Source organism: Phaethon aethereus, assembly GCF_964289735.1.
Source record: "Phaethon aethereus genome assembly, chromosome: 12".
In the NCBI taxonomy this organism is placed as follows: domain Eukaryota; kingdom Metazoa; phylum Chordata; class Aves; order Phaethontiformes; family Phaethontidae; genus Phaethon; species Phaethon aethereus.
In genome coordinates this window covers 22,641,921-22,660,662 of record NC_138588.1, presented here as the reverse complement: position 1 = coordinate 22,660,662, position 18,742 = coordinate 22,641,921, and the positions used below count along the sequence as shown (strand labels likewise).

The following is an 18,742-nucleotide window of genomic DNA, read 5'->3' as shown; positions in this document are numbered from 1 at the left end:
TGCTCTGCAGACCTTCCCCACGTACGTGCAGATCGTGCGGATCCTCTCACAGGCAGCCCTGACTCACCATTGCCTCGCTCCCATGCGGCATAAAGGAGTCAGGCCAGCGAAAACCATAATTTGTCCTGGCAAAGTCTCCTTTCCCTCAGCCCTGCCAGAAGCTGCTGATTCACCGGAGTCAGTACAAGAAGGTCTGCCCACATAAAAAGCCCGACAAAGTCCCATTATTACAGGAAAACCCGCTGGTCAGACCTGAAACATTGTGTTTTAGCCCTCTAACACTTGCTGCTGCATCCTCCGACACCTGCGGAGCGGTGCCGGCTTCTCTAGATGCCAAAAAAAATAAGCCTTTGCTGGGAAATCACCTCAACACGAACATGGGTGAGTGGGTCTGCGCAGCTTCTGGGAACAAGAGGAACACAAAACCACGGGATCCCGAGACGGAAACTGCATCCAGAGCATGACTTGGAAGTTTTTCAAAATAGGCAGGTGAGTTCTCCCTTTCTCTCTCGTGGAAATCCCCCACCCACTCAAGTCATTTGCAAATATAATTTTAAAGCCCCTAAAGTCTTTATAAATATATAGAGAAAGAAAAGTTCAGTCATGAGTCACAAGCCTCCTTTCACAAGATTTTCCAGCAATTCAGTGAGCTCAGAAAAATTAATCGGAGACACCGTGACCTTGTCAAGGAACAAGAGCAAAAACACAGCACCAGCCAAAAAGTATCCCAAATACCCATCTGCCCGCAGCACCGTGCCCTGCTACCAACTGCTTCAGTTTTTTATACTTCCTTGTGCCTCCCACTACCATGTAGTTACAAAGCATCAACTGAATTCTACTGGAAGGATCAGTTTTATAAATGTAACAGGAATGTCTGGCATTTCCCACTACTCCAGACTTGCTCTTTTTTTAAAAAAAAAAAATCAAACAGAGGAGCAAGGACTTCAAGGTCGCCTGAAGGCACAAAGCTCTGTCTGGGCTGAGCAAGGAACGGGGGTAAGTTCCTTGCAAAGCCTGAATGTTTCCAGCACTGAATAAATCCAAATTCCTTCCTCAAGGAATAACAATTAAATCCCCAAGTTTATTACTTGGGCTGCCTGTGCTTCAGGCACGGCATCCTGAAAAGGTCTGCTATCTCCCCAGTTCTTGAATATTCTAGAAAGAGCCATTTGAGGTCAGGATGACCGGTTTTGCAGTAGCGAGGTGACTAACTCCAGCCAGCTCATCCTGAGAATTGCTAAATCCACAGCACCTCCAGATCTGCCCTCAGGGAGGGAGAAAGGAGAGGCAGCAGCAATCCCCACCCTGGGCCAAGCCTTTGCTGTTATCAGTGACGAAGGGAAGTGGAAACTGCAGTGGCAAACTCTCACAGGGACTGTCCCCAGGCAGGAGCAGCGTTAACCACCACCATGCCGGCCAAAGACGTTTTACTGCCTGTAGAAGTTGCAGGCAGGCAGCGGGGAGGCTCACAGCGGGTGATGATTCGGGTTTTATTGGTCAGCCTCACTTACACAACCTCGCTGACGCCGCAGAACAAGGCTGCTCATGCCCAGGTGTCCCTGGCTAGAGGCAGAAACGGTTTGAGTTAGCACTTGTATTTGAGAAGGGAAACCATGCAGGCCTTCAGATTCCCTGAAAAAGCCTAAAAAAGCATCAGCTTTGTTCGTTCTAGAAGCTAAACGGACTCAACAACAACAAAAAAATCCAGCTCTGCAGTGAAGCAGACAGGCTGGTCAAGTCCTCTGCCAGAAAGGGAGGACAACACATCTCCCCTGGGTGGCTGCTGCAGGAGGTGGCACTCAGTTACGCAAGTACAAGATGGCCACCCCAAAATGCCATCTCTTCTGCAACGCTGGACGGGACCCAGAAGACACCACATGCTCCCAGCCGGGCACACGCTCTCCCCGGCAGCGAGCCGCAGCTCCACGACAGAGATGCCTCTCCGGCTTTTCAGCAAACAAGTTGTGGGAGCCAGCCGGGAAGGTCAGGCCAGCCCGCACAGTGCTGGGAGACATCGGCACTTTCCCTACATGTAGATGGATTAGCCATCAGATCCACATACGACAGTCTAGCAAAGAGGGCTACGGCCTACAGGAGGCTTAACAAAAAAAAAAAAATTAAGGGAGTAGAGGTGACAAGCATCAGATGTTTGGTGACAAGACAGACTTATCTCGAGGGTATTTGTAGCGTGGGCACACCTACTTACTTAACCTTGCAGCATGTTACTCCGATAGAGGACAAGGAGCCTTTCAGGCTGGGTCCCCCACCCGCAGAAACCACCTAGCTGCCTTCAAGGAAACTGTAAAAAACCTTTTTTGCATGATAAAAGAAAGTTTGGGGGTTTTTTTACATTTAAATACAACTCTAGGTGGAACTATACATCCCTCTGCTGCATCCCCAGCTCCAGGATGGAGATTTGCTGCGCACTCAGCTGCGGGCGGCAGTGACAAGGTACTGCAGCCCCATTCCCTACGTGCCATCCATCACCGCACGCTGCGGCGGCCCCAGCACCATCTTCCGCCGGGGAGAACAACGGCCAATAAAGGACCAGCACATGGTCCGGCCACCCTGGGAAACGTCTTGTTCCTATTAAATCACATTATCATGCATGGAAACAGAATTAACACCAGTGTCGTGGTGGTTAGCCAATTATTGGCTAACGCAAATAACTTAAGGTTTTTGTAAAATTTACAGCTTTGCGCAGATAAAGATGTAGGCAGTCAAGAAAAACGCAGGTTGCTCAAGCAATGGGCTCGGAGGTAGCGCAGCGGGCTCTGCAAGCTCGTTATCTAGTGAAAGTGAAGTTTCTCGGAAGGGTTTCACAGGCAAGAGTCCCCGCTTCAAACACGTGGCTCGCAGCAAGGCTTCCTGCCCGGGCAGAAAAGGCCTTCGGTTCATCTGGCGACAGTTTGGAAAGGAGCTGGCATCAGTATGCCCCGTTAGGCCACGGGACTTGAACTCCTCTAAATTAGCCTAAATTCTGCTTTATAAATGGAATGCGGGGTTTAAAATTCTGGGCTTAGGTCTGATTTTTTTTTTTTTTTTAAATTAAGCACTCCTGGTTGCACAAGCAGCCCTCGGGTTTCCCCGGAGGTATCTGGGGAACCAAAAAAACCTCTTTGTCATCCAACCTTTAGGCCAAGGCGAGTCACGATTAGCAGCAGCCCTTCACAGGAGCAGAAGGTAGCCAGAAAGTGAAGACATTTACCATCACAAAAACCTCCGCCAAACACTGATTTCTGTTAACCTGGGCCACGCCGATAAGCAGTTGCCTTCTCAGAACAAAGCAAGTTTTTAAGAGATTGCCGTCTACTTTAATTAATCTGAGGAGACAGTCGGGAGGTTGCCATTGTCCGCCGACAAAAGCCCTATTCATCCCCAGCTAGCCCTGCAAAGAGGGTTTAAACATGTTTCAGAGGTTTCGCACAGTTCAAGGGGCTGTCCGAATCGATCGGACGTGTTGAGGCAAGCATAATTACGGGAGAAAAATTAATTCAGAAGGGGCCTTCTCTCCGGGATAAAGAGGTTGCCGCATGCCTGGGGAGTTTAGCGAGCTAATGCCCTTCAGAACATCGCCGCGGCTCCTGCGTGAGCGCAGACACCGGGCGGGGAAGCGGGGAAGGGCCGGAGAGGGAACACACCAGCAAACCGCTTCGCTCCGTCTCCATCCGACTCGGCCTCCCAGAATGCTCCGGCCCGGCCCCAGCCCGGACGAAACCGGGCCCGACAGTGCCATGCGGCCCCGACGATGCCATGCCGGCCCGGCGCTCCGTTTTTACCGCACCGCTGCGGAGCGCACGCTTCCCCCCACCACACCTCCCCTCCCCTCCCCTCCTCCTTCCCCGGTACCTCGCTTCAAGGACAGGGGCCCCCCCGCGCCGCCGCCGCCGGGATGCTCCGAGCGGTGCTGGGCGGGACGACGGGGCGGGACGGCGCCGCGCCACGTGCTCCGCGCCGCGAGCCCCCCGCACGCGCGCACCCCCACCTTCCCAGGGGGCCCCGCGGCCCCGCTCTCCCCCCACACACACCCCCAGCCCCTCAACCGCCGCCTGAGGGAGACCCTCGCCCCGACGGCGAGAACGGGGATGATGGCGGCAGCGGCGGGTACCGCGGCTCCTTCGCCGCCGCCTCCCGCTATCCCTCAGGCCGCCGTTACCTGCCGCCGCCCGGCCTCGCCCCACGCCCGTCCTCCTCGAGAGCCGCCGCTCCTCTGCGCACCGCCCCGCCGCCCCGCCAAGGTGATCCCGGCCGGCCGCAGCACCGCCTCCCCCCCCCCGCTGCGGATCCCTCCGCCGCCCGGCCCCCCCCTCGCGAGTGGGGGGGATGTGGGAGGAGGCTGGGCGCCGGGACTCCTTTCTCCGGCGGATGCATAAGAGGCGGAGGAAGGTGCTGCGACACCACACGCGCCCAGCCAGCCAATGAGGCGGCGGCGCACCCGCCGCGCACGCAGCCGGAGAATGGCCACCGCCTTAAGAGGGCCGCGCCCCGCCGCTCTTAAAGGCGCCGCGCCTCGTTTCTTTGCTCTTAAAGGCGCCGCGCCTCCACCCACTCCTACTCCTGTGGGGCGCTGGTGGACCCCAAGGGCTGGGGTCTGTCTCAGTGGGGTGGGCGGCGGTGCTGGGCGATTGGGGGGGTGTGTTAGAGGGTCCTGAGCCTCTAACTGACCCCCCAGGGGTGCTGGGGACCCTGGGCTGGGGACATTGGGGACCAAATATGGATGTTGTGCAGTGGGACCATGGGGACACTGCTGAGCGCATGGGGACACCAGGCTGGAGATGTTGGGGACCCCATGATGGGGACATTGGGGACCCCGTGATGGGACCGTGGGGACAGCGAGCCAGCCATGTGGGGACCCAACATGGCCACTGTGTGCCAGGGCCATGGGGACTCTACTCTGGGGACACTGAGGACCCCGTGCTGGGGACCGTGGGTGCCCTGTGATGGGGCTCCATGGTGGCGCTGGGGACCCCAGGCTGGAGACGTTGGGGACCCTGTCCTAGCACCGTGGGGACCCATCACAGCCGCTCCGTGCTGGGCCCATGGTGACCCTGTGCGGGGGACGCTGGGGACCCCCCGCCGTTCACACCGGGACCTGCCACGCAGACCCTGTCCTGGGCCGTGGGGACACCGTGGCGGCCATGTGGGGACCCAACATGGCCACCCCACAGGGGACCCCGGGCTGGCAACTGTGGGGACCCCGAGCCAGCACCACGAGGACCCTGTGCTGGGGACCCGTGCCAGCCCCATCATGGCTGCCCCCATCTCAGGGGCCCCGTGCCCTGCCGGGGGGCACCAGGGGGTCCCCACGGGTGACGTCAGCGGCGGCGTTGCCGGGTGACGGCGGTAGCGCCCGGGCCCGCGGTGGGGCCTGACGTCAAGGCCCGATGGCCGCCCGCCCGCCCGGCAGCATGGAGGCGGTGGCAGGCCCGACCGGCCGCCGCTGAGATGGTGAGGGGGGACCCACTGGCCGGGGGGACACACACGGGGGGACGGGGACACCCCCCAGCACGGCGCGGCATGGGGAGCAGGCCCCGGGGACAGAGGGCTCGGGGAGGGCGGCGGGACGGGGCCTGCTCGAGGTGGGAGCTGGGCCCTGGCATCCCCGGGCGTCCCCCCGTGTCCCTGCGTCCCCCGGCGCGGGATGGGGACGGGGCTGGCGGGGGAGGACCCCGCTCGCGAGCGGCCGGGCCCCCGGCGCCTCCGTGCGCGGCCTCCGCCCGCTGCCCCATCCTGCTCCCCCCGACCGGCTCCCCCCTAATCTGCTCGCCCCATGCTGCTCCCCCCATCTCATTCCCCTCAACCTGCTCCCCCCATCCTGCTGCCCCCATCCCACTGCCCCCCAAATTGCTCCCCCCATCCTGTTGCCCTCCCATTCTGCTGCCCCCCATCCTGCTCCCCCCATTCTGCTGCCCCCCATTCTGCTGCCCCCCATCCTGCTCCCCCAACCTGCTCCCCCATCCCGCTGCCCCTCAAACCGCTCCCCACAAATCGTTCCCCCCAGCCCATTGCACCCCAGCCTGCTCCCTCCAGTCTGCTCCCCCCAACCCACTCCCCCCATCCCATCTCCCCCCATCCCCACTGCCCCCCAACTTTCTGCCTCCCCTAAGCCGCTGCCCCCCAACCCTCTGCCCCCCAGGACCTCAAAGGCCAGTACTGGACGGATGATGACTCCGATGGGGACAATGAGTCCGAGGAGTTCCTCTACGGCGTCCAGGTAAGAGTCATGGGTGCCGGGTCTCATGGGTGCCATGGTGGGGCTCAGGGACCCCCAACCTGTGCCCGGTCACGAGCCTGGGGCTGTGGGGGGGTCCGGGTCTGATGGTGCCACGGGGTGCTGTGCCACAGGGGACCTGCGCCGCCGACCTGTACCGTCACCCGCAGCTGGACGCCGACATCGAGGCTGTGAAGGAGATCTACAGCGAGAATGCCGTGGCCGTCAGGTGGGTGCTCCCGCTGGCCCCCGCCGCCGGTCGTGCCATCCCCGGCTCCCAGCTGTGCCCTCCCTGAGCACCCAGCCATGGCATCCCTGGGCACTTGGCATGGCATTCCCGGGACACCGGGGAACCCCAGGCATCCAGCTGTGCCATAGCCAGGGCACCTGGCCATGCCATCACCATCCCTGGGGCACCCGGCTGTGCCATCCCCGGGCATCTGTCCACAATCCGGGCGCTCTCCCCGTGCCATTCCGGTCTCAGGGGAGCACACACTTGATACACGGAGAGCCACAACGTGCCTGTCACCGCCCCACGGGCCTGCCCGTCCCGGCATGGTGGGCACTGGGCAGCGGTTCCGGCACCGTGCCAGCCTCATCCCGTCCCCCCACCATGGTGCCGCTTGTCTTCGCAGGGAGTACGGGACCATCGATGACGTGGACATTGACCTCCACGTGAACATCAGCTTCCTCGATGTGAGTCCCTGGGGTGCCCCTGCCAGTGTTGGCACAGGGAGGGGAGGGTACATGTGCTTGGGAGGGTCCCCAAATTTCCCTCCCTGGCTGGGGGTCTCTGTGACTGTGCCGAATCGCAGCTCTCCCTCGGCAGGAGGAAGTGGCAACAGCGTGGAAGGTGCTGCGGACGGAGCCCATCGTCCTCCGCCTGCGCTTCTCCCTCTCCCAGTACCTCGATGGCCCCGGTGAGTGGGGACAGGCAGGACACGGTGTCCCCACATGCCCCCAGAAACGGGGATGGTGGAGGCACCAATGGCTTGTTCTCCTCTCTCACTGCAGAACCATCCATCGAGGTTTTCCAGCCTTCCAACAAGGAGGGCTTCGGGCTGGGTCTGCAGCTGAAGAAGTAAGAGCCGAAACACAATGGGCACCCAAGGGTGCTGGGTGGGGTGGGCTGTGGGGTCACCATTTTGCCCCAAAAGTGGCCAGGTGCCACATATCCCCATACCACCACCTTTTACCTGCCACACAGCCCCGTGACAGGCTCACCACTCATTTTGGGTGGGAAAGAGGAGGAACTGGGTGACATGGACCACCCATGTGCCAGGCTCAGTGGGCTCCGAAGCACCCATGGGTGCTGCTACCCCGCTCGGGCACCCATGCTACCTCTTTGCCAGGATCCTGGGCATGTTCACGTCCCAGCAATGGAAACATCTCAGCAACGATTTCCTCAAGACCCAGCAGGAGAAGCGGCACAGTTGGTTCAAGACGAGCGGCACCATCAAGAAGTTTCGTGCTGGCCTCAGCATCTTCTCCCCCATCCCCAAGTAAGAACCCGACGGTGTCCCCAGGGGACTGACCCTCTGTCCCCTCACCCTGGGTGGCTGGGGACCTGGCGCGGTGCCTCAGTTTCCCCACTCACCCCTTGGACGCTGCTGAAGGTGAAGGTTGCTCCCGAAAACCGGCCGAAGAGTGAATTTGGCACAGGGTGCCGGAGGAGTAAGGGACGGTGGCAAACCGGTGGACCTCAGCAGGACTCTGTGCCCACAGGTCTCCCAGCTTCCCTGTCATCCAAGATTCGGTGCTGAAGGGCAAACTGGGCATCCCCGAGGCTCGTGTCAACCGCCTGATGAACCGCTCCGTCTCCTGTACGGTGAAGAACCCCAAAGTGGAGGTTTTCGGCTACCCGCCCCCCAGCACCCAGGCAGGTGTCGCCCCCTTCAACATCCTGGTGGGTGCCTCCCCGCCTCGGGGTTTACTTTCCTCTCCCTTCTCTCCTCAGATTCCTGGGGGCTACTCTGGGGTTGGATCGCTTGTCGTGGGGTGGTGGGACACCCTTGGGTTAGGGGGAGCCCCTGCGGGGCTTTGCCCCCTGTGCCTTGTCCCCAGCACCCTTGGGTGCTGGTGGGCAAGCTGGGATGTGGGGTCCTGCGGGGTTTTACCCCCTCTTGGTGCCATGTCCCCGATGTGACCGCATCCCCGGGAGGGTGTTGGCATGTCAGGGGTCCCGCTGTGGCGAGGGGGGTGTTTGGGGTGCCGTGTGGAGGTGGGGGCGCGTGGGGAAAAGGGGATAACGCAGCTGGCTCCGCTCCGGCTCTGTCGCAGGTCGGCGGCCACTGCAAGAACGTCCCTACGCTGGAGTACGGCTTCCTCGTCCAGGTGAGCGTCCTGCCTCCAGCTCAGCCCCATCCCGCTGCCCGGACCATCCTTCCCGCTGCCCCACATCCCGTTGAGCCCCAGCCGGCTTCCCAGAGCATCCTCCCGAGCGCCGTGGCCACCGCTGGGGTCTGACTCCCACCATCCTCTCCCTCAGATCATGAAGTACGCGGAGCAGCGGATCCCGACTCTCAACGAGTACTGCGTGGTGTGTGACGAGCAGCACGTCTTCCAGAACGGCTCCATGCTCAAGGTGCGGGGACAGGGACCAGGCGGACGCGGGCTGTCACCCGGTGTCACCGTCCCCGACTCTCCCCATGGCTCCTGTCCCCTCCGCAGCCGGCTGTCTGCACCCGGGAGCTCTGCGTCTTCTCCTTCTACACCCTGGGCGTCATGTCTGGCGCAGCGGAAGAGGTGGCCACGGGCGCTGAGGTAGGAATGCGCGTGGCAGGTGACCACACCATCACCTCAGTGTGCTGTCCCTTCACCCCACGCTCTGTCACCAAGGTGGTGGACCTGCTGGTGGCCATGTGCCGTGCCGCCCTGGAGTCCCCTCGCAAGAGCATCATCTTTGAGCCTTATCCTTCTGTGGTGGACCCCAGCGACCCCAAAACACTGGCCTTCAACCCCAAGGTAAGCTCCGGGGGGCGATGGGGCTGGGGGGAGCCCCGAGGACCCCTCTGATGGCCACCCCTCTCCTGCCTCACATGCAGAAGAAGAACTACGAGCGACTGCAGAAGGCCCTGGACAGCGTGATGTCCATCCGGGAGATGACCCAGGTATGCCGGTGTGGCCCCACACCACCGATGGCCCCATGTGAGACCCCCCTGGTGCGGGATCCTTCGCTGGGGTGGCATTTTGGCACCTATCTCCATCTGCCCACGCTTGGGTGGGTGCCAGGAGACCCACCTGCACCCCCTCTCGCCTCTGCCAGGGGTCCTACCTGGAGATCAAGAAGCAGATGGACAAGCTGGACCCCCTGGCTCATCCCCTCCTGCAATGGTAAGGCCAAGGGTGCTGCTGCCCCACATCCCTCCCCGCTGCCCCACTTCCCCCAAGACAGGGGATGGGGTGGGGGGCAGCCGGCCATCCCCAGCACGACCCCCTCAGCCCCTTTCTCCTGGGGGGTTGTGACCATCCGCCGGCCTCTGGGTGGGTTCTGGCACGGCTTCCGGCTCAGCCCCACACCCAGGGGAGCGTGGGACCACCCTGTCTGACCTTCCTCTTCCTCCTCCTCCTGCTGCTGCTCCTCCTCCTCCTCGTCCTCATCTTCCCAAGGATAATCTCCAGCAACAGGTCCCACATCGTCAAGCTGCCCCTCAGCAGGGTAAGGGGCCTGGCCGGGCTCCAGGAGGGGTGCGGGTGCAGCAGGCGGGATGGAGGGTATGGAATGGGTGTGGGATGGGGGATGGAGGGTATGGGAATTGGGATGGAGGGTACAGGACTGCAATGTGGGATATGGGATGGAGGGTGTGGGATATGGGATGCAGGATGTAGGTTATGAAAGGTGGGATGTAGGGCATGGGGTGGGGGGTGTACGGGGTGCGGGCTGTGGGGTGGAGGATGCGGGATGAGGGCTGTAAGGATACGGGGTGGGCAATGGAAGGGTCTGGGATGTCGGGTGCAGCCTTCGGGATGGGGCCCGCAGCCCGTGAGGGGTGGGAGGCAGGACATGGGAGACAGGATGGAGGGTATTCGATGTGGGCTGTGGGACGGGAGACAAGAGACGGGGGAAGCCACAGGCCCTCCTGGCAAGCTGGGCACGGCCAAAGCCAGGCCGGGCACGGGGCCGGGCTGCCGTGCATGATCTCTGTCTGTCCGTCCGTCCTCTCTCTCCGCCGGCGCCGCCTTTGCTCCTCCCTTTCCCCTGGTAGCAGCTGAAGTTCATGCACACCTCCCACCAGTTCCTCCTGCTCAGCAGCCCCCCAGCCAAGGAAGCCCGGTTCCGCACCGCCAAGAAACTCTACGGCAGCACCTTCGCTTTCCAGTGAGTTGCCCGGGGGGGTGGCAGGAGCCCCCCAAGTCGGCGCCGTGGGGCAGGCTGCCATGGGGCTGACGTGGGGCTGGCTTTTTCCAGTGGCTCTCACATTGAGAACTGGCACTCCATCCTCCGCAACGGGCTGGTCAACGCTTCCTACACCAAACTGCAGGTAACGCTCCCCCTGCCGCGCCCGACACCCCGCCCTCGCCCCGGGGCAGGCAGGCAGGCAGGCAGGGAGGGATGCAGGCAGCTGGAGATGCGCTGCCTGCAGAGGCCGGGCTGCCTCCGCCACCGTGCCCAAGCTGTCGGGGTGACCCCGCGTCGCTCACCCTGGTGTTTTCCTGCAAGCTGCATGGAGCAGCCTATGGCAAGGGCATCTATCTGAGCCCCATCTCCAGTATTTCCTTTGGATACTCAGGTAAGAGGCTGCCTGCGCTGCCCAGTCCTGCCTGCGCTCCCATCCCCACTCCCTGCATGGGCCCGGGGATGTTCAGCATCATGCCGGCCGGAGGAGCTGCGCGGGAGCGGGCAGCAGCCCGCATCCTTCCCACCTGCACCGGCCTCTTCCCAGCCAGGTTGGGGCTTTCCGATGTGCCGGGGAATTAAAACCCCAATATTTTCTAGGCTCCAAAAGCCGCTGCGCCCACTTTTGGGGGGTTTCCCAGGGTTCGGCCACGGGGAGGGAGCACCCAGCGTGGCCATCCCCATCTGTGTCCCCGCGTCACCCCGAGGGTGCTCCCTGCCAGGGAGTGACGGCCGCCGCCTCGCTTCTCCACAGGGATGGGGAAAGGGCAGCACCGGATGCCTTCGAAGGATGAGCTGGTGCAGAGGTACAACCGGATGAACACCATCCCCCAGGTGACGGGCCAGGATACACCGCGGGAGGGTGGGCACAGGGACACGGCACCCATGGGTGCTGGGGCCGGGGAGCTAACGCTCTTTGCTCTCCCCGTAGACCCGCTCCATCCAGTCCCGCTTCCTCCAGAGCCGCAACCTGAACTGCATCGCGCTTTGTGAAGGTGCGGGGACAGGCGGGGCGGTGGGACGGAGAGGGGAGGCCGGGCAGCACCCACGGCGGGGGAGGAAGGGAGGGTCCCCACCGCGGGCTGTGCCCAGCAGGGACCCCCCTCCGACAGCCCCTTCCCCCGGCAGTCATTACCTCCAAGGACCTGCAGAAACACGGCAACATCTGGGTCTGCCCCGTCTCGGACCACGTCTGCACCCGCTTCTTCTTTGTGTGAGTCCCGGCTGCGCCCACCTCGCCAGCACCCACGGGACCCCTGTGGCACACCCCCTTACCCCTCCCTTCTCCCCTTCCAGGTACGAAGACGGCCAAGTGGGAGACGCCAATATCAATACTCAGGACCCCAAAATCCAGAAGGAGATCATGCGTGTGATCGGGACTCAGGTGTACACAAACTGAGCGGCGGCGGGGACCCCCCGGGGCCCCCCCGGGCACCGAGCGAACCCCCCGGGCGAAGCCAGGGAAGGACAAGGGGGTTTCGAGCCTCCTGGGCAGGGCAGAGACGGGGCCAACACCGGCGGCTCCACCCTGTACATAGGTGTCCAGCACCCAGTGAGCACCAGGCGGGTTTAGCGGTCCCTTGTCCCCTCCCCATCCCGTCCCCCAGTGTCCCCCCCCAACCCCGTGGCAGCGCGGAGAAGGAGCTGCGGGGGCTGGCGTGGCCAGTGGCCGCCCCTCCTGGCGTTGGCAGCGACAGCGTTTTTATTGACGATGAGAAACCGAAGCAAAAAAAAACAAAACACCCAACCAAACAGAAGAAAAAAACCCAAAACAACCCCAAAAAAAAGAGAAAAAAAAGAAAAAAGGAATCTGTGTCGGTGAAGTATTTAAAGAGCCCGGGGGTGTGGGGAGGGGATGGTGGGGAAGGGCCGGGAGCGTGGGGAAGGGGTCATAGGGAATAGATGGGGCTTTGGGAAAAGGAAGGGGCTGCCGGAATCGCAGCCCCGTCGCGCCACGGCGAAGAGGTTACTCTACGGCACGGGGCCCGTGCCGCCAAGAGGGGATTGTGCCTGAGGGACGGGACCACCCCGGGGACGTGGGGACCAGCCCGACGGGCCGGGACCCCACAGAAAAGCTCCCAGGGGACGGCGCTTTCTTTCAGCCCAAGCCGATCCCAATAACTAGCCGGACGCGGGGTGGGCGCTGGCCCGGCTGCGTCCCGCGACGCCCAAACCCGAATAAAAACCCTGCAGAGAAGCCGTGGCAGCTGCCGGAGCTCAGGGCCGGGACCCCCGGCAGGCGGCGGGGGGCTGGCAGAGGTAGCCGGGTTCCCCACGGTCCTGGGGCTCGCCGCGTGGGTCACGGCTGTAAAACATCAGCCCTTAAGAGACGGCAGCTCCTGCGGCATCGGCCCGAAGCCGCACGGGGTCACTGGCCGGGGATGTGGGTGTCCCTCGCCGGGGGTTCATGGGTCCAAGGGATTTGAAATAATAAAAATAAATGCCCCAAACCAGCCCTCCGCCGCCCCACCGGAGACACAGGCGGTGTTTTCAACCAGGATTTATACAGAAAGTTAAGATTGGCGACTGAAAAAAAAAAACACCTACCTGGTTTAGGTACAGCCACCAGCCGAGACCCGACTGGCTCGTCACACCCGTGGGTGTGCTCTCAGAGTCACTTCTGCGGTGTCCCCTGCCCTCGGGGGGTGAGGGAGGGACCCCCGATGTCTGTCCACCACCGCTCGTCCCACACCGGCTCCTCCATGTCCCCACGCCACCCACCCTGCCGGCCACCCCATTTTTTTTTGCTTAGATTTGTGGGGTTTGGGGTTTTTGGGGGGTTTTTCCTCCCCTCAATAAGAAAAACCCCAATAAATCAAGCCCTTTCCCCCACCATCACCGCAGGCGCTCGGCTGCGGCCGTGAAGGAACGTCCCACGGGACACGCCAACGTCCTCCAGAAGCTCCTCCATCGCTCGGAAAGAACGGCGGAAACTGCAGGGTGAATTCTTCCGGAAAATGGGAACTCCTGGGAAAAAAAGCGAATAAAAAGAGATGCCCACGCTCCTCTCCCGGCTTCAGCAAATTCCCAGCGGATGGTTTTGCCGAAGTGGTCAAAAAGGGGGTCCCGGCGCCATCTTCTCAGGGGAATTTGGGTGGTGGGACGCGGCAGCGATTGCTCCAAGAAACCAACCAAGGTGACGATTTTGACAAAATAAGTTTATTTCGCTTCGCTTCGTTTCTGCCGAAACCTCACATTTTTCTTTTTTTTTTTTTTTTTTTTTTGGCTGAAAAAAAAAAAACCCCAACCCCAAAAAACCCCCCAAAACCAACCCGAAACGCAAAGAACCGCATCGCTTCGCCCTCTCCCGGAGGCGACCGAAGGGCTCTTTCGACCCGCTTGACGCCGCCAGCGCCACGGGGCTGGGGGAGCCACCACAGCCCCCCTCAAAAAACCCCCCCACCCCTGCATCCCCCCATCCCTGGCCGCGAATCGGCCCCCCGAAACTGAGCCCTTGAGCCCCGCGTGTCGGCCCCCCGAAACCGAGTCCTCTCGGAAACGCTCGCAAGCTCCTAACGCCCGAGGGTTTTTCTCAACCTTATTAATTTCTGGGTTTGCTTTTTTTTTTTTCTTCTTTTTCTTCTTTCTTTTTTTTTGTTTTGTTTTGTTTTTTTTTTTGTGTGTGTTTTGTTTTGTTTTCTTTTTTTAAATTAATTTATTTATAGATATATTTAAAAAAAGCAATAGTCCTTTGGTCCCTAAACTCTAAGGAATGATATGACTCTGAAACAAGTAATCCTATGTCCCTGTGCCAGTGACGAGCAGGGGGAAGCGCGTGTCCCGCTGCCCTGCTCCATGGGATATATATATATATATACTTATTTATATATATCTTCTATAAGTCCAACACCCTTTGATCCTTTTTTTTTTTTTTTTTCCCTTTTTCTTTCCCCTGACGTGGGGGAAAAAGAAAATCTTGCCATTTTTCTTTTTTCCAAACAAGCATCCTCCAGGTGAAGCGCCCGAGGCTGGTCCCGTCCCACCGGCTTTGGTTTAAGAATCCGTTTGGAGCCTCTTTTCCTCGTTTCTCCTGGGAAATCGGTAGCAGCAAATGAGTGCTTTAAAAAAAAAAAAAAACCAAAAACCAACAAAAAAACAAAAAACACCAAACCACAAAGGCAGATCGTATCCCGGTTGCCCGGGGCCGTCCTCCTTTCTCCCGGCGAGGGATTTGGTGAGTCCCGGCGAGCGGCCGGTGGCAAGCCTCAGCCCCGGCGCCGCATCGCTCTCCTCCTTCCTTGTCTTCCTCGCTCTCTCGTTCCCGTTGAGTAACCAACAAGACCAGTTTGGGTGGGTGGGTGGGTGGGGGGGAAATATTCGGAGAGGAGGGGGGAGGAAAAAAAAGCTACAACCAGAATGTCTCTCTTCTTCGCCATGTTCTCCATCACCACCTCCTCTTCCTCTCCTTCCTCCTCCGGGATGCGTTGCAAAGAAAGAGAGTTACGGGTTCGGATACTGCGCGTGGGGAAGGGGGAAGTCGTCAGACACCGCGGGACGCCCGACCTGCAAAACAGCGAAGGGGCCGTCGGCTGCGTCCCGGGGGACGGAGGGAGGGAAGGACCCGAACCCCAGTTTGAAACGCGCGCGCGCGCAGACGGGCGCAGAGACCCCCCGCACGTGCTCGAGGTCGTTTTTGGAAGAAAACACGGCACCTGCGAGGCTTTGGGCGAGCCGAGCCCCACCGCCGGCCGCCCTGGGGCACGGCCGTGGGGTGCAGGGCCCCCCGGCCCCCCGTACCTCTCCGCAGGGCCAGGGTGAGCGGGGGTCAGTAGGGTCTGTTGGCATCTTTCGGCCGCTTTAGCTGGACTTTTAGCCTCTTCATGCCGATCTGGAAGCCGTTCATGGACTGAATGGCTGCCTGAGCACTCGTCGGATTGTCAAAACTGACGAAACCTGGGGGCGAGGGAGGAGGTGACAGAGGACTTTTTGCCGCCGGAAACATCCCAGGTTGCCGCTTCTCTTCAACCGAGGGGTGGAAATCCCTCGGCCTCAGGTGGAGCCCCAGGTCGGGGGGCTGGGAGAGGGGGGCGGCGGGGTAACGGCGCAGCCCCGGATCGCGGGGCGCTGGGTGACGGCGTCTTTGGGGACACCAAGGTCTGCAGGGCTGCGGGGACACGGGGGTACGAGGGTCCGCAGGGACGTTGGAGCGCTCTCGGGGGGCACCAAGGGGACGGGATTTGTGGGGACACTGGGGTGACGGGGTCTACCGAAGTGATGGGGGCTGCAGGGACACCAAGGTGGCAGGGTCTGTGGGGACACGGGACACCTGGGTGACAGGCTCTGCGAAGACACCGAGGTGATGGGGCCTGTGGGGACACCAAGGTGACACAGGCTGCAGGGACACTGTGGTGACAGGCCTGCAGTCCAGAGCCTGCTGGTGGCAGCGGTGGCACTCGGCCGCGCGAGCGGAGCAGACACAGCAGGGGTAGGTGCGCCGGGCTGAGGACACGGGGGACAGCGTAAGAGAGGACGGCAGCGGGGTACGTCCTCCTGTCCTGGCACAGCGTGGGACAAAAATCTGCCCTTTGGCCCCGGGACGGACAGTCGCGCTGCTCCAGCCACCGTGCGGCTTCGGTCACCCGTCGGCACTGCCCGCGCCGGACCCCCGCGCAGGGACATCGGGGAGAGCCGGACCCCCGCGCGGGGACATCGGGGAGAGCGGCGCACCGGGACTTACCAAAGCATTTACTCTGGTTGGTGGCACGGTCCACAAAGACTTTGGCAGAGATGACATTGCCGAAAGGCAAGAACATCTGCGTGAGCTCCGCGTCCCCGAACTCCTGGGGCAGGTGATAAATAAACAGGTTACAGCCCTCGGGACCTGGGTGACACACAAAGGACAGCCGCACGTCAGCCGCGAGGCGGGGGTCACCCCGGGGCGGGGAGCGAGGAGCCGCCGGCCCCCGCGGCGGGGTGCCCCCCACAACCCCTCACCTTCTCGCTGCTGCTGCGGGATGATGGGCGCTTGCTGGGGAAAGGCTTGGCTGATGGGCGCGTAGGCGGTGGGATACGCTGCTGGAAGAAAGAGACGCGGAGCTGAGACGCCGGCACCCACCCCGCTCCCGCCGCGGCCCCGGGGAGGGCTGGGGACAGGCATGTCCCCCGCCGCCACCCTCAATGGAGGTGCCTCTCCTGCCCCGGGGCTGCTGGCCGGGATGCAGGAAGGGCTTTCCCAGGAGGGACGCCGGCGGCAGCAGCGATACGGCCTCAAGGCTGGGGAAAAACGGCACTTTTGGTTGAAAAAACCCCCACAACTGGGGGGGCAAAGCTTGGTTTTCTGCTGAAAATCCGAAAACGAGTGTTAGGGCTCCTAATGAAATGGCTGCTGGGCTCGACGGACGCCCGCGGGGTGCTTTGACTCCCTCCTCTCCGCGTCGCGTCTCCCCGGCCGTCGGATTCGGCCACGCGACGAACATCTGAGGATTTTTGACGTCTCGGTGCCTCCAGGGCATCCGGTGGGCTGGATCCAGCACGGAGCCAGCTCTCCATCACCGCCCAAACCTCAACCCCCTCTCCTGGGTACGGCCGCCGGCTCCCCCCCACGGAGTTATCTCAGCCCAGAGGGCAATGAAAACCCCACTTTCCTCCATCCAAAATTCGCACGGATGCCAGGAGCGCATCCGCGCCGCTGGGGACGAGGGGATGGCGTCACCCCCCGTCGCCGCCCCGGGGCTCCTGCCGGGGTACGGCACCCCACGCTCACCGCGTTGATCCGTGCCCGAGCACGCCGCCCCACTCCTGTGGCTCAATCCCAAGGCGACGTTCACCCCCCAAAAATAAGGGTGAGGGAGGGAAGAGGGAAGGGAGGGAAGAAGCGCAAAGCGAAGTTTGAGACCTGCATAGTGCTGCATGCCTGCGTAGGCTTGCTGGAGGGGATCTGCCACCGTGGGGCTTTGAGCTGGGAAGAGAAAAGAAAGGAAAAGGAAGAGAGGATGAGGAAGGGAAACGTGGGGATGAGCAGCTCCCGCGGGAGGGGGCTCTCGGCCGAGCGTCGCTGCTCCCCCGCCATTCCGTGGGAGCCGAGAGCGTGGCCACGCTCGCCAAGGCGGCGATGCCGCGGGAGGAGGGATCTCGCCGGGGATCGGCGCCCGGCTCGCCGACGCGGCGCGGCCCCGGGGCGGGGGGACCGCGGCGGAGCCCCCCCGGCAGGCTGCGAGGGGGGTTACCTGGGTAGGGGTGGATGCCGTTGGTGTAGATGGTCTCCGAGGCGGGCTGCCCGTTGGTCTGCGGCGGCAGCGGGCTGAAGCCGTTCACCCCGATCGGCGCGGCGATGCTGGGCACGGGCGCCGTGCCGATGCCGGGAGGGGTGCTCGTACCTGCCGGAGGGAAGGCGTCAGCGCCAGCAGCCCCCCTCCCCGAGGGCGTCTAGCAGGATGGGGGGCACACGGAGGGGGGTTGTACCTGAAGATGGGGTGAGGGGGGCGGCCACAAGCCCGCTGACGTTGAAGGCGGCCATTTGCTGCATCTGGGCGGCAGCGATGGCGGCCATGGGGTTCAGGCAGGTCCCCTGCGCGGCCGCCATCAGGGCTGCCTGCTGCTGCATGATCTTAAGGACGGAAAGGGGGGAAAAGGGGAAAGCGAGCAAGAGGCAGAGAGAAGGGGGGAGTGGGAGAGGATAAATTAGCACACACCCCCCCCTTGCACCCAGGCAGGGGGGCTTGCAGAGATAAACGCCGCCCCGGCGAGAGGAGGAGGTCCAGGCGGTGCTAAAAAAGATGATACATGGGAGAGCTGCGCCCGACAGCCGCGCCGCCCTCGCCCGGGGGGCTGGACCCCGCTCTCGTGCCCCCGGATGGGGATACGCCAACCCCGATGGGCGTCCGCGCCCACCGGCGCAACCCCACAGGGGCAAAACCAGCCCGCTCCCCCCCCCCCCAAATCGCGGGGCTCCCCAAAAACCCCCCAGGTCCCGGCCGGCGCCGGCGCCTACCGCTTGCGTGTAGGCCCCGTAGGCGCCGAACTGGATGGTCATGGGGTTGAAGATGCCCAGCTGCCCCGCCATCTGGTGCATCCGCCGCAGCGTCCTCTCCTTATCCGTGTCCGCAAACTTCACCACCAGGCTGGACGAGGCGCCCTGAGGCGGGGAGGGGGGTGTGTGCGTGGGGGGGGTGCGATGGGGCTGGTGCGGCGGGGTCCCAGCCGTGCCCCCAAAATGCCTCCCCTCGCGGCGCAACCGGCGATCGATGCGAGGTTTA

The 18,742-nt window shown here is 62.2% G+C and overlaps 2 protein-coding genes across 2 annotated transcripts in view; one reads left to right on the top strand and one right to left on the bottom strand.

Moving 5' to 3' along the window:
• Positions 1-377: 377 nt before the first annotated feature.
• Positions 378-12,843, top strand: PARP6 (poly(ADP-ribose) polymerase family member 6; the record flags this gene model as incomplete). The annotated part of the gene is made up of 23 exons (XM_082005321.1): positions 378-381; positions 4,035-4,238; positions 5,348-5,448; positions 6,137-6,214; positions 6,346-6,440; positions 6,847-6,907; positions 7,041-7,131; positions 7,226-7,292; positions 7,564-7,713; positions 7,937-8,117; positions 8,492-8,545; positions 8,700-8,795; positions 8,882-9,175; positions 9,256-9,321; positions 9,477-9,544; positions 9,821-9,869; positions 10,417-10,529; positions 10,620-10,692; positions 10,872-10,941; positions 11,302-11,381; positions 11,479-11,542; positions 11,676-11,760; positions 11,844-12,843. 23 exons carry the CDS (start codon positions 378-380, stop codon positions 11,944-11,946), a joined length of 2,247 nt encoding a protein of 748 aa, XP_081861447.1. The 3' UTR covers positions 11,947-12,843.
• A 2,419-nt stretch (positions 12,844-15,262) lies between these two features.
• The window catches only part of CELF6 (CUGBP Elav-like family member 6), a 13,286-nt gene continuing 9,806 nt past the window's right edge, over positions 15,263-18,742 (bottom strand). The window contains exons 5-11 of the mRNA XM_082005320.1: positions 18,478-18,621; positions 17,949-18,093; positions 17,714-17,863; positions 17,383-17,445; positions 16,482-16,562; positions 16,225-16,368; positions 15,263-15,440 (exon numbers count right to left, since the gene is read on the bottom strand). Of these exons, the coding sequence (XP_081861446.1) occupies positions 15,313-15,440; positions 16,225-16,368; positions 16,482-16,562; positions 17,383-17,445; positions 17,714-17,863; positions 17,949-18,093; positions 18,478-18,621 (855 nt within the window). The 3' untranslated portion in view covers positions 15,263-15,312. The remainder of the gene's footprint in view (positions 15,441-16,224; positions 16,369-16,481; positions 16,563-17,382; positions 17,446-17,713; positions 17,864-17,948; positions 18,094-18,477; positions 18,622-18,742) is intronic.